Source organism: Neofelis nebulosa, chromosome X (assembly GCF_028018385.1).
Source record: "Neofelis nebulosa isolate mNeoNeb1 chromosome X, mNeoNeb1.pri, whole genome shotgun sequence".
Lineage (NCBI taxonomy): Eukaryota > Metazoa > Chordata > Mammalia > Carnivora > Felidae > Neofelis > Neofelis nebulosa.
This window is the reverse complement of record NC_080800.1, coordinates 97,442,950-97,459,992: the sequence shown is the minus strand read 5'-3', so window position 1 is coordinate 97,459,992 and position 17,043 is coordinate 97,442,950. Positions and strand designations below refer to the sequence as shown.

Here is a 17,043-nt window from a genome sequence, read left to right as displayed (position 1 = left end):
AAAAATAAGACAGCCATCCCGCAATGGAGTCGCTTATGCTAAGCTTGGAGGTGAGGGCGGGGGGGAAGGGTGGTTGTGTCACCAAACCCAGACTTAATTTGGGCTTCAGCCTCTCCCAGAAATGGAATCCTAAAGCAGTGGGGAATCACCTGGTCAGTACCAGTGAAGTAACCGGGCCAACCTGCCATCCCCTAAAGGAAAGCGACCTCCCGACATCCAGTCCACTTTTTGCTAGTGTCTTTCTTGTTCCTGCTCCCTTCGGTGTAAAAAAAAAAAAAAAAAAAAAAAAAAAAAAAGCCTTTCCTTTTGTACAGCTCCTCCAAGCTTCTTTCTGTCTGCTAGATGGAATGCTGCCCAAACGGTGAATCGTTAAAGAAAGCCAGTAAGATCTTTAAAATTTCCTCAGTTGAATTTTGGGTTTTAACATACCTAACAGGTTCGGCAGACTGGTGAAAAGCTAGTTATGTAAACTGTTCCTCCGGGCTTAGCAAACACCTAAGAATAGGGGTCATTTTTTCTCCAGATTCAGGGAAACAGAAGAATTTCACCACCACAAAATAAACACATACCTAAGGTGAGTTGTTCATAAAAATGGTAAATATATGAGAATTAAGACAGTCTGTTGCCACACTCAGCCTCGACCCTGAGAAATAAAACCGCACGGGTACTGGATACATCAACAGGACTTGGCTAGTCCGCTGTCTTCATGTGAATTTCTTTCCCAGGACGGTCCTGTCCAGGCAAAAGTTTCTTCATTACAGGAACTTTCCCAGAGTACCGTCAACTCTTCAGCGGAAAAGCAGCAACAGTTTGCACTGTTCAAATCCTTCCCTTTTCTCCAAATCCTCCCTTGCTGCTTCCACCAGTCCGAGCCTGTTGACATCATGATCCTTATCCAATCGTAATCAAGTCTCTGTGTTGAAAGACCCTCTCTGCCTTAAATCAAACCTGCATTTCTCAGTAAATTCTGACCTTTCCTTTCCTCCCTGAAACGCTATCAAAACTTTGGGAGGTGGGGTTCTCCCTGACCAAGGTAAGGAATGCATTCCGCTTTGTCAAATCCACAGGTAGTGTTGGTGATATTTCAGGAGTCAGCATTTGACAGCCTCCATCCCCGAGCCCCGCAGAGATCCCCTGGGGAAGCTGGGACCTCCTCACTAGAGCTCAAGACCTTCAGCTGGAATCACTGTGCTCCTCTGAGGCCTCTCAAACTTCCTGTTCGGGGCTCTTCTGACCACAAAGGTGGGGTGTGTAGGTTTCACGCCCTTTGAAGCTCTGATCCCTTTCCTGAGCCCCAGTTGCTAAGGTTGCTAATCCTGGCGTCGTCACATCATCCCCTGTGAGAAGCCAGTTCTCTCCACGGGCACTCCACCATCCTATAGGTAAGCTTGAAGTCTCTCCTTCCATTCAAATCTTCGAAGAGAGTGCCCAAAAGAGTTTTATCATTTTCTTACTGTTTCAGATTTTATAATAATGTCTGTCCCTTGTTATTTGCAGAAGTTTCCACCAGTTAATTCTAATTAATTCATCGCTTTTCCTAGGACAACATTCCTACTTACTACAACGAATGCTCAGTATTTGTCAGGCAGTAACAACAGTGTTTATTGCTTGTAGGGTTTTTTTTTTTGTATGTTTTTACACTTGCTTAGACTTTACTGCCCCCCCCCACACACACACACACTCCTCTTCTTACAAGCCAGCTTTAATTTCTGCTCTTGAAATTATTCCATTTATCATTAGAAAAAGAACAAAACCATTGTAGCTATGAATGTGTAAAACTATACAAAGAGCATAACCTCAATAAAGTAAATTATGTATGTACGTACACTCACAGAGTAGGAAACACATTTTAAAATTTTTTAATGTTTATTAATTTTTGAGAGACAGAGAGGGAGGGAGTAGGGGAGGGGTAGAGAGAGAAGGAGACACAGAATCCGAAGCAGGCTCCAGGCTCTGAACTGTCAGCACAGAGCCCGACGCGGGGCTCAAACTCACGGACCGTGAGATCATGACCTGAGCCAAAGCCAGACGCTCATCCGACTGAGCCACCCGGGCGCCCCTAGAAAAACATTTTAAAAGAAATATGCCAGGGGCCCCTGGGTGGCTCAGTTGGTTAAGCATCCGACTCTTGCTTTCGGCGTGGGTCGTGATCTCCTGGGTTCGTGAGTTCGAGCCCCGCATCGGGCTCTGCACTGAGGGTGAGGAGCCTGCCTGGGATTCTCTCTCTCTCCCTCTCTCTCTCTCTGCCCCTCCTATGCTCTCTCTCAAAATAAATAAACTAAAAAAAAAAAAAGGAATATGCCAAAAGATTCAATGCTTACCTATACTTTATTTGCTCTTTCTGTATATTTTAATAGCTATTTAAATCTTAACCATTCAAAATCTTTTACATACTCTTGTGTCGTTCTGAACATCCTACTTTTATAACAACTCAAATTATTTAATAAATAAAATAGTTTTACAAAACATTCTGGCCGGCAGTGAAGGAAAAAGTTTGTATGTCGTCTCTTAAGTGTCAGGTATGAATGATACCAAAGAGATTTTATTTTACTTTTTTAATTTTTTTCAATGTTTTTTTTTTTTTTGAGAGAGAGAGAGAGAGAGAGAGAGCATGAGCAGGGGAGGGACAGAGAGAGAGGGAGACACAGAATCTGAAGCAGGCTCCAGGCTCCGAGCTGTCAGCACAGAGCCGGACTCGGGGCTGGAACTCATGAACTGCAAGATCATGACCTGAGCCGAAGTCAGTTGCTTAACCAACTGAGCTACCCAGGTGCCCCAAAAAGATTCAATTTTCAATTATGTTTTCTTCAGCTAAATTAGATCTTGGTTTATCCAGGATATTTAAAATCAACCTTCATCGGGGCACCTGGCTGGCTCAGTTGAAGGAGCATGCAACTCTTGATCTGGGGGTCATGAGTTTGAACCTCATGTTGGGTGTAGAGATTACTAAAAAAAAAAAAAAAGGAAATAAACTTAAAAAAATGTAATCACCCCTCATCACATTCCCTCTAATAAAATTTAAGTTCTTTTTTTTAATGTTGATTTATTTATTTGGGGGAGGGGGTGCACGAGCAGGGGAGGGGCAGAGAAATAAAATCCCAAGCAGGCTCACAAACCGTGACATCACCACCTGAGCCAAAATCAAGAGTCACAGGCTTAACTGACTCACCCAGGAGCCCCAAAATTTAAGTTCTTTTACTTCCAAATTCTCAGACAGCTGTAACCTCTGCTTAACGGACAGGAAACTGGTCAAATATTTGTATCTGCCTATCACCCTGCCCCAATAACCGGTCTTCCACTGTGATACAGTTTTTCTCAATAATGTCAGTACTTTTCCTTGAAATGTATGATGGGAAGTTCACAGGCTTTGGTTCCGGGCTTACCATCTGTTTACTGCTATATAGCCTTATCCTGTGGTGATCTCTTACTGAGACTCATTTATATCCTCTAAAATGAGGTTAGTAATTCTTACTGTATTATTGACATGTTTGACACATAACAATTGAAAATATATTCATTGTTATTGTGATTACTCTTCATTATCCTTTATCATAAGGAAAATAGCAAACAGTACCCCGAACATTCATATTTTACAGGGCAGTTGGGTTATTTATTTATTTATTTATTTATTTATTTTGAAAGAGAGACAGAGAGCAGGGAAGGGGCAGAGAGAGGGAAGGTGGGAGCGGAGCCCGATGCAGGGCTCGAACTCAGGAACCGTGAGATCAAGACGTGAGCCGAAATCACGAGTTGGGCGCTCGACCAACTGAGCCACCCAGGCGCCCCCGGGGCAGCTGTTTTTTAATATTTGCAGATGCACATGGAGTGACGGGGAATCTGAAACACCAAACCTAGGGTCTGACGATGCCACAGAGATGAAGCCACAAAGAAACCCATCTCTCACTTTCGGCCCCTGCTAGGACTGGACAGTCCAGCTAATAAGCCACAGCCCGGGTGGGGGGAGAGAGAAGCAAGCGACCGATCTCGAATGTCTCCCAGGTTTCTTATCCCATCCATTAGGCGGATGGTGGTTCAGCGACGGGCACCGTTCTCTCCCTGACTGTCCCTTCCCCGGCAGCAGCGGTTCCAGGAGGGCAGAAAGAACACAGGCGGCCACTCCGTGCACGCCTACTGTGTGCCAGGCGCGTCGTTCCAGCTACATTCCAGCTACGAACACGTGATGAGAGGCAGTGTTCTAGCTGGGGAGGCACCAGTGAACTAAGCAAGCTAAAACGCTTTTGAGTTTATACTCTAGCGAGGAGAGACAGGACTAAATAACTGATAGAATACATCAGTAAATTATGTAGCATGGAAGACAGGCATGTGATGGGGAAACAGAGCAGGGAAGGGGTATGAGGGTGCTGGTGGCCAGGTGCGTCGCCTTTAATGGGCCTCACTGAGGAGGTGCCATTTGAACGTGATGAGGGATCGAGGCACGGGGACATCTGAAGGGCCAGTACCAACCGCCAGAGCAAACACATGACGTGGGAGCGTGCCTGGATTCTGTACCAAGATACCCAAACAACACTGCCAGGCACCAGGGTTATTATAAGCCTCGGGGGGGGGGGGGGGCAGATCATTATACGAGCAATTACGGCAAAATGCTAAGTGCTACCTAAGATATAAAGAATGACCTTGAGTGGAGTCAGGGAAAGCTGACCCAAGGGAGTGCCGGGGGAAATGGTGTTAGAAGTTGGACACGAGTTTTGCCAGATGAAGAGGCCTGATGGGACAACACGTTGGGAGTCAAAGATGACACAGATGACCTAGCCGACTGGTGATCTTTGAAAGCGCTTCCCCAGAGGGGCCACACTTCATTTGTCCGGTCAGGCCCGAGGATGTGAAGGCACACCCGGACTTCCAGATGCCCGGCATTGCAGTCCAAGGGAGGAGCCTAATTTCTTCAGCCAAACCTCACTCCTGGTCTTTCCACCCGTGTGCAGCTTTCCCACTATTACCCAAAAAGGCTAGGGCAAACATCTTGGTTCATAACCTTTGTTACACTTGTTCAGTTATCATCTTAGCGTCAGTTTCAGGAAGTTAGACTGCCCCATTCAAGGGTTTTCCTTTTTCCACCTTTGATACATTTCCCACTTGGCCTTCCAGAAAGAATGTGTCAATTCTCCGCCCCACCAGCGGGTGTAGGAGAGAGACTCTCTTTGCCCACATCCTTACCAACAGGTTGTTATTTTTAGTATCTTATCCCAGAAATTGGATATAAAAATAAATACGAGGAGAAGATGGTTTCAGGCTCTTAGAAGGAAGTTTCCTGAACTGATCATTTTTTTTCTGTCTTGTTTAATAAAAGAAATGAGACTGAGGCCGTCCTACTGTGCAGAGTTTCAATCATGAATATGACGGTCCAGAAATGGAAACTCACTGGTGTGCCCCGGGGGGGCTCAGTCAGTTGAGCGTCCGACTCTTGATTTTGGCTCAGGTCACGATCCCAGTGTCGTGGGATCGAGCCCCACATCGGGCCCTGCGCTGAGCATGGAACCTGTTTAAGATTCTCTCTCTCCCTCTGCCCCTCTCCCCCACCCCGACTCGTGCTCTTTCTATCGGAAGGAAGAAAGAAAGAAAGAAAGAAAAGAAAAGAAAAGAAAAGAAAAGAAAAGAAAAGAAAGAAAAAAGAAAGGAAGGAAGGAAGAAATGGAAAAGAAATCCAACCTCAGGATGCGGCCAACAGAATGATCAGATCATTTGTACCCATTACCTTGGGAAGGACTCCTCCAGCTTAGGAAAGATTTCTGGCTCTGGGGAGGGGCAGATCAATTCCATTCCAGCTCCAGCCCTTACAAGCTGTCTGATCTTAGGCAAGTGACTATAACCGGGTTGGGCCTCAACGTCCTGGTCTGTAAGATAGGGGCAGTGGACAGAGTCCCTACCTGTAGGAGTGCTTGCGAGAGACCGTGTGTAAGAAGTTGTGAGTTCTGGTCTGAGATGAGAGGCTGCGGCTGGAGAGCCATGCATCCTGTCAACGGGAGGCCTGAGACCGGCCCTGCTCCCTTTTATGATGCCCCTGAGATACCCGGTAGTGACAGGATTTCAGGGTCACCCGGATTGTAAAGGACTCCTCCGACCTCAGTCATGTCCCCTTCCCACCACACACTGGGGAGCCTCTGTGGCCCTCTGGGATGAGCTCCCCCCACCCCCCCCCCCACCCCCGCCTGCTGCTCAGGGGAGCAGCTTGGGTAGAGGAAGGCATGGCTGGTCTCAAGCAATCTCCAAGGATCGCATGCCTCTGACAGGTAGGGAAAGAAGATGTTCCCCGGGGAACAAGTAAAACTAAAGTCCATCTCGACATTCAGTAAGCGCTCCCTTATCCCCCCCATGTCATCGCCATCATCATCACTAAACTCTCAGGCATTTCAGACTGTCACCTTGCCCGATCAACACTAAGTAAGCCCCGTCTGCATGGCGCCGACAGCCTTTCATATCCCAACCCACCCCCGCCCCGCCCCGCCCAGCAGAGCAAAGCATTCTAGCAGAGTATGAGCAGCTACCGGATGTTGAGGGCCGAACCCGGCCCGGCCCTGTGCTAGTGACTCCTACACAGGGCACACCTGGGAAAGGCAGGTCGTCTTCTCCTGAGTATACGAACCTCCGAACCTCCGTTTACTCACAGGTCCTACGCAGCCGATCACAGCTGCGCGGAGTTGTGATCACAGGGCGGCTGAGACCTTTAAGAAGCAAGTGCCCCTGACCCCCGGAGTCTGACCTCCGGCTCCCCCACCAAGTTCCCGCAAGCCCCTGGGCAAGTGCCTTAAGGTTTGTTTCCTCTGTCTGAAAGGCGCGCTAATGGTAATGCCTACTTTAGGGGGTTAACAAGAGGATTAAAAGAGCTAATGCATTTAAAGGACTTCGGTAAGCTCTTCATAAATCACGGTTGTCGGGATTTTTATTTTTATGACTATGGTGGAGGGATCAAGGAGAGGACGAAGATTCGGCCAAGGAGACTGAGAAGTGGCACCAACCACAAGATCGGGGAGGGGGGAGCCGCGAGAAAAGGGTGTCATGGAAACCAAAGGGAGAGAATGCCAAGAAGGAGGGAGATCTAACACAAAAGGGCACTCAGAGGCCGGTTTCTTCTGACAAGACAAAAAGAGCAATTTTCATCTCTTAGCGACCGATGAGAATAAAGGCAGAAAGGAAGAAAATTAGCCTCTAGCTTTCTTTTTTGTTTTTAAGTTTTCCTTTAAATTCCGGTGAGTTAGCACACGGAGTATCATTAGTTTCAGGTTTACGATATAGTGAGTGATTCCACACGTCCATGCGTCACCCGGTGCTCAAGTGCATTCTTAATGCCCGTCACCTATTCCCCCCCTCCCCCACCCCCGCCGTCCCCCGCCCTTCTGGTAACCATCAGTTTGTTCCCTATAGTTGAGTCTGTTTCTTGGTTTGCCTCTACTCTCTGTCTCTTTCCCCCTCCCTTTGTTCCTTTGCTTTGTTTCTTCAATTTCACATAGGAGTGAAATCATATGGTATTTGTCTTTCTCTGGCTTATTTCACTTAGCGTTAGACTCTCTAGCTCCATCCGTATCAATGCGAATTAGCCTATAGCTTCAAGTGAAGCCTTTTGTAGACCAACCTCATCAAGCCGATCAGAATGCCCAGGTGTCATTTCCATGTCTTCTAATCAGGGAAAATATGTATCTCTTGGCTTTTCTTTAAATGAAACAGACAAAAAGAAATGTCAGGCTACATCAGGTGGGTGAAATGAAAATGTAGACAATCTCAAATTTACACGGCAGAGGGGAGGGGCGGGGAAGGGAGGAAAACAGTTCGGATCACAGAACAGGTTTTCAAAGCAGAGGTCTACACCGGACCCCCACACTGACTCCAGTGTAAAGGAGGGTCACGAAATGGGCCGAATGTATGGATTTTTCTTTCCGTCTTTCTATTCTGCCTGGTGCCAGAAAGAAATTACGACAGCACGAGCTGTGTCTTTGGACAAATATTCAACAAGTGTTTATAGAGTGAAGTCAGCGGGGGCCGGGGGGGGGGGGGGAACGATCCGGAGGTGGAGTGATATTCTAATCTAGGTAGAGACCTCCCAAGGGGTGATTTAGGGAGGCATAGCAAGGAATTAAGGGTTAAAAATCTACATACACTGTGAAGTGGTTTTGCGGGGCCTGAGTGGAGCTGCCACTTGCCTGGGGTTGGGAGGGGGTCCTCTTCGGCTTGGGAGAGATAGGGGTGACTTTCCCAGAGGTGCCCCAGAGGGATGCAAGGAGGGGGCCCTCTCCTGGCCAGTTGTCAGCTAAAGGGTCCCGAAGCAGAGAGGCTCTCCCAGTCTCCTTCTGCACATGAGGGTTAAGAAAGCTGAGGCTGAAGGCAAATTCGGGGTGTGAGGCGTGGGGTGGGGGAGGGGTGATGGCAGAGCACGGAAGGCTGAGCCTCCGACCCTCACCACCATCACCACCACCACTGCCGAGAGGGGAGTGTGGGTGGTTGGAGTGGAGGGTTTTAGGGTCAGATTGTGAGGTCATTGATGGGGCAGGAGGGAGAGGCCTGGGAGGGGCTGAGGGGCTCTTTCTGGAAAGAGAAGTACTTCAAGGCAGGCTCTGAGTACGGCAGCCCAGGGAAGGCTGCCGTGGCTTCTCCTGCTCCCTCGGGGCCTCAGCCCACAGCCCTGTGTCCCTACGGAGCTCGTCATCCCCACTGAGCTGTCATCAACGGCCAGCCTAATTAAAACCCCAGTACCTCTCCCTGGGCCCCTAACCTCCCCTCCGCCCCTGCTAGGACAGCACAGCCCAGAGTTCTGTAGGATCCCCTGGAACCTGCGATTCCCGCCAGGCTTCCTGTGGCTGTCAGCTCCCTGTGTCTTCCCGGTCATCATGCCCTCACCCACTGTCCCCTGTGCTTCTCTCTGCCCCCCCCTCCCGCCCCACGCACCATCTCCCACTGCCGCAAACGCTACCCTCTCAGCTCTGTGAAGTCCCTACTTCCTGTACGACCAACTCCCCCGGGTCCTCGGATCTGCGCATTCACTTCCCTCTCCGCACACAGCCCTCAATGCAATCATGCCCCCCCCCCCCGCCCCGCCTCGTCCTGCTCACAGAAATAGGGACGCACGCACCTACGCAAAACACAGGGACCCTCAGGGGCTGAGGTCACCCATGTCCTCGCTTACCACCCTCCAATATAAGAGGAGGAGATGGGGGGGGCCAGGCCAGCTTCCTGGAGGGTCCACCCCTTCTTTCCCTCCCCCGTGAGTGCCCTCCACTCACTAAAATGCTGTATGGGGCCTCTCGGCTTTCTGATGGCCGGGTTCCTGCAGGTGCCCGGCTGCTAGATGACTTCTCATCCCTTCCCAGCGAGTCTCAATTCTTGGAGTGAGAAAGGGGTTAGCTTGGAGTCCTCGGGCGCCCTGGTCCTCCAGCAAATCACTTCAGGGCTGATGAGGGGAGGCCCTGACGCTCCCGGCGCTGGGCTCTGCTCTCTCCTTTGCTTCACCAGGGAGTGAGGCTGGGGGGGTGGGGTGGTGGTGAGGAGAGGGTGGCATCAGGCCACAGGAGACATTCCCGGTTGTGACCCGGGATGTCCACAAGTAGCAGCAGCAACAGCAATCCCAGGGATGCACCCAGAGGAAGAAGCGCTCTTCCTCAAAGTGACCAGGAATGGTGCCCCTGGGAGCCCTATTTTGGGGCTGGTACCTCAGCACCGGACTCCTTTGAATCCAGTAGAGGAGAAAGCGCCGCCCCACTGCTATCCAACTATCGGGCACCGTAGCCTGGCTGGTCTGACCCGAGGGGCAGGCCCGTTGTAAGGGGCTCCGTCCATCTACCTTTGGGAACGGTTTCAGCCCTCTCTTCTTCCTTCTTCCCTTTTCCCTTCCCTCTGCAAATTGAGGTCGATAAAAACCCCACCTCGGGGTACAAACCCATCCCTTTATAGCTTTCTGCTATGTTGCTCCTTTTCCCTTTACCTCTCCCTAAAATAGTAACAGAGACATTAAAATCGATGCTGATAAATATTTATTGACATAGAAAGAAGCCCACGACATATATCATTTGGTGAAAAAATATGGACTATAGAACAGCACTTCTATGTGACCATTTTTATCTAGACATACATCTATCTGGGTACACAGGTATAGGGAAGTATCTAGAAGGACGTCCATCAAAGGGATGACGATGGTTAGATCGGGGTGGAGAGCTAGGGGTAACTTGTACTTTACTTTCTTGTACTTTTCTTTATTGTTTGAAGATTTAACAATGAATGGTGCCACTTTCACAAAGAGAACAGAGCCAGCGAGGAAATGAGCGCACAAAGAAAACAGGCCCTTAGGCAGGGGGGCTGGGGAAGCAAGGACAGAGGTCAGGCTGTCTCCCTCCACTGTGCTGGTATTCAAGACCCTCTCTACTCCACTCCCAAAGGAAAGCTGCTTTGTGGATTCATGCATTTAGAAGCGCCCCTCCCCAGTTGTCTGTCCCATTGCTGGACTCAGAATATGGGTTAGGGTTCATGTAAGGCTAGGGGACACCAGCTCACTGCAGCTCAGAAGGGTCATCTTGTTGGCCAGGGGCCTCTCTGGGTCCCTCCTCCTCTGTATGGGTCAGCTCCTGCAGGGTGATGATCAGATTCTCAAACACCTGGGCCCGGCTGCTGTCATTGTCACAGGTTTCCTTTGAGTGGCCCTCCTCGCCGCAGTAGGAGCAGCGGATTGTGTGTTTTCGCTTCCTGGTTCTACGCAGGTGCCTAGAACCATCATTCTTATGCCCAGAACCCCCGCTGGTGGAAGGAGACTGAGCCCGGGAACTGCTAGGGGAATCGATGACTAGCACTTGGTCCCGAGGTCTGGCCCTGCCTCTGGGGAGCGGAGAAGCCGTGAATGACAGTGGAGGGTCCTGAGATTCCACCAGGATCACATCCTCATCTGAGTCATCGAGGGCATCATCTATCTCTATCACGTTGCAGTCGGGACTGCCGACCACTATCTGTGGGGAGCCCTGAAATGCCATCAGGCTGGTGGCCCTCTCCACCAGTGACTCAGATCTTTTGGGCCGTTTCTGTTTAAGGAAAGTGTCATCCCAATCCTCTTCCTCCCTGACCATCTTGATCAACTCGAGGAAATTGGGGAGGCGCTCCTGCTCATTTGCATACATCCTGAGAAGATGCTTCAGCCTAAAGCGCAGGTCCCCGTTCAGCTCGGCCCCTAAAAGGACCTGGTGCAGGCGGGTCTGGTTTGCGTCTTTCTGAGCTATGATCCCCGCCTGAATAGCATTCTGGAGCTGCACCTCTAAACGGATCACATAAAGGGAGGCTTTCTCCCCTTGCGCCTGCAGGGTGTTAAAAAATTTACCGTGAGCCGACACACTGCTTTCCGATTCTCCAAACACCAATTTCATGGCACGCAAGAAATCGGCCACACTTAGATTGGGGTTGGCCGCCTGCAGCAAAAGCATGACCTCCCTGGCGGGGCCTCGAAGCGTTTTCAGCAAGCGCTTGAGCTTCTCCTCCTCAGACATATTCCAATCTGGCAGGGCCCCATTGACTTGGATGAGCCAGTTTTCAAAGGTTTCTTCCCCCTGGGCTGGCACCACCCTCCCCGAGAACAACTTCATATTTCTCTCTGCCACGCTGGCCATTAAAGGGCCGAGGCTTCTCCCCAGGGACCTCAGCATAGAATGGGCCCACGGCGGCAAGGGTGCGTTCTGCCGCCGGCTATTACCCATGCGTGCAATGATGCTAGCCATGACTGATGACGATCGGGGTGTCAAATGGAACAAGACGCTCAGGCTCTGTGGGTTAGCCTAATGTGCAGGCGTGCTGGGGGACTCTCCTATCTCAGTAGGGGCTGTAAAGAAGAAAAAAAAAAACCGGGTAGTAGTTAATAAGAGAATTGGCTGCAGTTGTATTACTCTCTCCCTTCCTGCATATCCTGCAGTGCATCTAATATCTGCCCACCTCCCTAAAAATATCTTCTGGGAGACTGGCGATTACAACCTCACTGGAGCCAGCCGGTGTCTCGGTGTAAGCAGGGTGCCTTTTACGGCCACATCCAGCCAGTCGTCCAGGAGGGAGGGCAACTGTTGCTTCTAATTCTAAGTGTAATCGTGTGTACGGAAGCTGATATTGGCCTCTCAAAATAGAGCACAGTGGTCACAGATTTGTCGGAATCCATAAGATCTCGTTAACCTCTTGGTCTCAGATCCCAACCACACCCCCTTCTGAAAGTCCCCCCGCCCCACCCCCGCCCGGGTTATGTCTCAGATTCTTACAGGAGCGCAGGAACGGGCGCGCGCGCGCCTTTATTTCACTTCCAGCTTCTGCAACCGGTGGCCTCCGCGAGAAAGCTCGTCTCCAGGCTAACAGCCGATCTCTGTCCACCGGGGGGGGGGGGGGGGTCGCCGATCCGAGACCTCCGGGCGTCAAGATTGCGCCGCCGCCGCGGAGGGCAGAGAAGGGAAGGGTCAGGAGCAGCCTCCTCGCTCATCCCGCTCCCTCCACCCCCGCCACCCACCCCCCTCCCCGCTGCCTCCGCTGTGGGTAGGCGGAAAATTCCCTCTCCCACCTTCTGAGCACAAGCCAAAGCCACCCCCGCCCCATTGCATGTCCCCCGGGAAGTGGTCGGCCTACCAGCTTCTGCAATCAGCCGCACAGAATTCAAGTTCGGATTCGGCTTTGATGGCCTGCCACGGAGATAGGGAATAGGAGTTGAACACGCACACCCACACAGCCCTCTCCAGAAGAGATGAAGGGATGCAAAGGGGGTTCAAGGCAGACAGCTTGCCATCCTTCCCTCCCCCCACCCCGACCCTTCGTCCCCCCTCCCCGAAAAGGCCCCGCCGCTCAATCCGGGCAAATCCTACCCATTAGGCGGCATCCAGCGCAACCCCACCTCCTCCCTCAGCGCCGCCGGTCCACGGGCGTGCTCCTCCCCCCGCCTCGCCGTCCCCGGTTCCCCCAGGCGGGGAGCCACCCGGGACCGGTGCCCCTCCTCTCTCGGCCGCCGGGCAATCGCGCCCCCCTTTTTTTACCTGTGCTCGGCTCGGTGGGCTGCGGACCCTCGGGCCTTGCCAGCTGCGGATGCCGCCTTCCGGTCTCCGCGGCCCTGCGAGGGAAGAGGACAGGCACGTCCCCGGCCGCTTAAGCGACCCGGAGCTGCCCGCGGAGCTGCTCCGCACGGCGCCCCCCGCCACCAGCGAGGGGTAGCTGAGTCCAGACAGCACGGTTCCCACGGCAGCCGCCGCTGCTTTTATCCTCGGCCCACGGAGACAAAAGAGCGTGACGAGAGAGCCGGCGCGGCCAATCAGCGGGGCGCGGGGGCGGGTCCCCGCGCGGTCTCGAGCCGGATGCAAATGTACGCCCGAGGGGGGCGGGGTGAGGTGGGCAGAAGGGCCGGCGGGCGTCCAAGGCCGCTTCGGTGCCTGGACTGGAAGAGTTTGCGACTCTTGCCCGCTTCTCCCTCTTTTCGCTCTTGGCGCAACTCCGCGCCTTGGGGCCGGCGCATTAAACACCGAATGGGATCGAAATCAAATACACAATAAAAGCGGCTCACCTTTGTATAGGGGGAAGGGAGAAAAAAAAAAAAAGCATCAGCGCTTGCTCTGTGCAAATAGACTTACACAATTCTTTTACTGTGAAGGAGGTGGTAGCGTGTCCATGTCACAGGGAAGGCACTCGGGCATCCGGGCCCTTAACCAGTACTCACTAAGGTATGGGTGCAAGTCTGGCTGCATGAGAATCATTTGGGGGGTGGGGGGGAGGAGGGAGCTGGTTAGAAATGCAGATTCCCGGGCCCCGCTTCCGGGGGATTCTGATCGACTAGGACAAGAGCTGGGTGTGATTTTTGGTAAGTCGCTGTAGTTCATCCCGAGAGGATGTAGGAGGATGGTGAATTAGTAAATGGACCTGCCCCCAACGTATCTGTTTATAGCATATCTTGGGTGAAATGCAGCTCCAGAGCGGACGCTCCTACCTGGGGTCCACGGTCTGCCTGAAATTGGATGCAAAGATTCTGGACTCTGTAGGAAGCTGAATAATGGCCACCCAAATATACCAAGTCCCAATCCCTGGAACCTGCAGATGTTAACCTTGTATAAAGCAAGAGTCTTTGCAGATGTGGTTAGATTAAGGATCTCGCCGTCAGGAGATGCTCCAGGAGTATCTGAGTGGGCCCTCAATGCAATCTCGCGTCCTTGTAAGACAGAAGAAGAGGGAGAGCTGACGCAAACAGAAGAGGAGAAGGTGATGTTGAAGACTGATGCAGGGATTGGAGTGGCGTGGCCACAGGCAAAAGTGCCCGCAGCCACCGGAAACCGGAAGAGGCAAAGAACAGAGCACACAGCCCTGCCCACACCTTGAATTGAGCCCAGAGAAACTGATGCTGAACTTCTGGTCTCCAGAACCATCGGCGTATAAATTGTTTTAAGCCCCTGAGTTGGTGGTAATTAGTTAGGGCGGCCACAAGAAACTAATACAGACTCTATATTTCTCGGAGTCCAGAGCTTTGCACATGTTTAGATGGGCCTGTGGTCCAGTAATGGTTAAAAACCACCCCCTCCAACCTTTCTCCATTTAAGATCTTTCTCCTTCACTTTGTACTTGAGGAAGAAGTATGAGGACTAACACCCAACGCAACTCGACTAGACCCCCCCCCTCCCCGAGCCACAGCTCTCTGCCGGTGATGGAGCTCTTCCATTTCTCAACCCGAGGACAGCATTCTAGGTCGCCCTTCTGTGAGCTCTTGAGTGGACCCCTCCCTTGCCGGGTTGGGCATCACTGGCCTCAGAGAAGGAGCAACTCCGTGAAAGGGAGTCTGTCCGGAGTGAATGGGTCGGAAGTCAGTGGCTCCACGTATGAGACTGCTGGGGCTGCCATAACCGAGGGCCACAGAGCCGGTGGCTCAAACAGGGGACATTTATTTCCTCACAGGTCTGGAGGCTAGGAATCCAGATCAAGGTGCACACAGGATTGGTGTCCCCTGCATCTCCACCTACAGTTACGTCCTGAGGTACCGGAGGCCAGGGCTCCCGCACGTGTGCTCTGGAGGGACACAATTCAGCCCCTAACACCCTCGTTCCCCTTATTCTGGAACAGCATGGCTCCTTTCCCCACTTGGGACTTTTCAGGGGCCAGGGTGCTGGGGGCATGCGTTGCACGAGTGGACGGCCCACGCACAAAGCAGTTGCTGTTGCTTTTTCGTGACTGGTGATGGCTGGAAGTGAGTGAACAGTGGGGTGCCCTTCAAGCTACTGTTGGGTTCCTCTTTGGCACTCAAGGTACTTCACCTGCTCCTTTCTGCTTTCTTTCTTTCTTTCTTTCTTTTTTTTTAAGTTTCTTTATTTATTTTGAGAGAGAGAGAGGGAGAGAACACGGGCAAAATGGGATCATGACCTGAGCCGAAATCAAGAGTCGGATGCTTAACCGGCTGAGAGCCACCCAGGCCCCCCCCCCGCCCCGCTCCTGCCCTTTCTGTTCTCTTCTTTCCAACCTTAGTATTTAGAATTCCTCAAAGTATAGAATCCAGATTTGGAGGCAAAGCACCTTCCGTCTCAGGATTGTGGCCTGTCTCTTGTGGACGGGATAGAGTAGGATGGGGTGATAGAGGTGGGGAGAAGGCAGGTTGGTCACCTTGCAGACCCAGGGCTGAGGCCAGCAGTAGCTTATGGGCTAACTTGACACTCTTCCTTTGGCCCCCCAGTACCACGACATCTGCCCCTGGCCTCTCAGCAGATTCTTTTTCCGAATTTGAAGGGTTTCATCACCAAGTCAGGTGATCTGCAGCCGGCCCTGGCGGCATCAGAAAAGACAAAGACTAGACCTCAGAGCTCTGCAAGATTGCTGAAAAGAAACGGAGTGTGTGGGGGGTGGCCGGATGGCTTGGTCGGTTGAGCCCCCAAGTCTTGGTTTTGGTCTCGCGGTTCGTGGGATCGAGCCCCGCATCTGGCTGCACGCTGACAGCGTGGAGCCTGCTTGGGATTCTCTCTCTCCCTCTCTCCCTGCCCCTCTCTCCCTGTCTCAAATAAATAGATAAACATTAAAAAAAAAAAAAAAGAAATGGATTGTGTACCAGGTGCCTGGGTTGGGTCCTGAGAACAAAAAGAGGGTCTTTCCATGCAGACCTGGGAGGAGGGTGGCTAAGCTGGCTCCAGTCGGTTCTTGAACATCCCTTATCTCTGGCTGCATGTTTTGGGGTGTCGGGGGCCACTTCCAATGGCAAAGATTCAGGCTCTCGTGGCTCTAAGGGGGGCCGCATTTTATTTTCCAATTGCAAAAGCATAAACTTTAGAAAAGTTGATGGTTAGGAACTAAAACTTTTGGTTGAACCAATAATAGCTACCTTTGGTTGCTTTGCTCCTCTCTGTCAGGAATTTTCCATCCATTATCTCACTTAAGCCTCTCCAGCAGCCCTGTTGAAATAGACATTGTTCTCCCATCGAAGTAGCTGAGGGCTTACAGACACTTCACGCTCGAGCTCTTTGGCTCATCAGAAGCCAAAGCCCGGATGCGGGACGCTTATGAAAGACCCCTCCCCAGCCTAAGCTGAGACCCCAAGGGCGGCATCTTTCATGGAAATACTCAACGAGAGGGTGATAGCAAGATATTTTTAGGCAAAGAAAAACTAAGAGAGATTGCCACCGGCAGACTGCCCTAATGGAGATTCTAAAGGATGTACTTCAGGGGGAAAATTATCTTAGAAGAAGGAAACGCAGGACGGAATGGAGAGCAGGGAAAGTACGTGGGCAATATGAGTGAACACGGATGGAAGAAGGAATCACACAAACGTCCATTCTGTTTTTTAAAAAAGAAACTTGCAAGGACCTTACGATAAGAAAAGACGTCAGAAGCAGCGTAAATGGAGTTCAAGTTTTCTAAGGGCCTTGTATCACATCGGAAGCGACTTAGGTACTTACATCTAGACTTTTATCAAAGGTAATTATGTATGTAGGCAATAATAGGATGTAATTATTAAAATAACAGCAACAGGATGTAAATCTTCAAACTAGCGGAGATGGAAAAGAACCGAAAAATTTTTAAAAATTCCTTTTAAGTCGGGGCGCCTGGGTGGCGCAGTCGGTTAAGCGTCCGACTTCA

General features: G+C 51.3%; 1 protein-coding gene across 1 annotated transcript; it reads right to left on the bottom strand.

Moving 5' to 3' along the window:
- Positions 1–9,960: 9,960 nt before the first annotated feature.
- ZCCHC12 (zinc finger CCHC-type containing 12) lies at positions 9,961–13,650 on the bottom strand. The gene is made up of 4 exons (XM_058714246.1): positions 12,984–13,650; positions 12,583–12,635; positions 12,225–12,365; positions 9,961–11,800 (listed from the first exon to the last, which is right to left on the bottom strand). Exon 4 carries the CDS (start codon positions 11,697–11,699, stop codon positions 10,491–10,493), a length of 1,209 nt encoding a protein of 402 aa, XP_058570229.1. The 5' UTR covers positions 11,700–11,800; positions 12,225–12,365; positions 12,583–12,635; positions 12,984–13,650; the 3' UTR covers positions 9,961–10,490.
- Between the last annotated feature and the right edge of the window lie 3,393 nt (positions 13,651–17,043).

What these genes read in the sequence shown, in the direction of transcription:
- ZCCHC12 (XM_058714246.1), bottom strand. Translation starts at nt 11,699, where the DNA reads ATGGCTAGCATCATTGCACGCATGGGTAATAGCCGGCGGCAGAACGCA.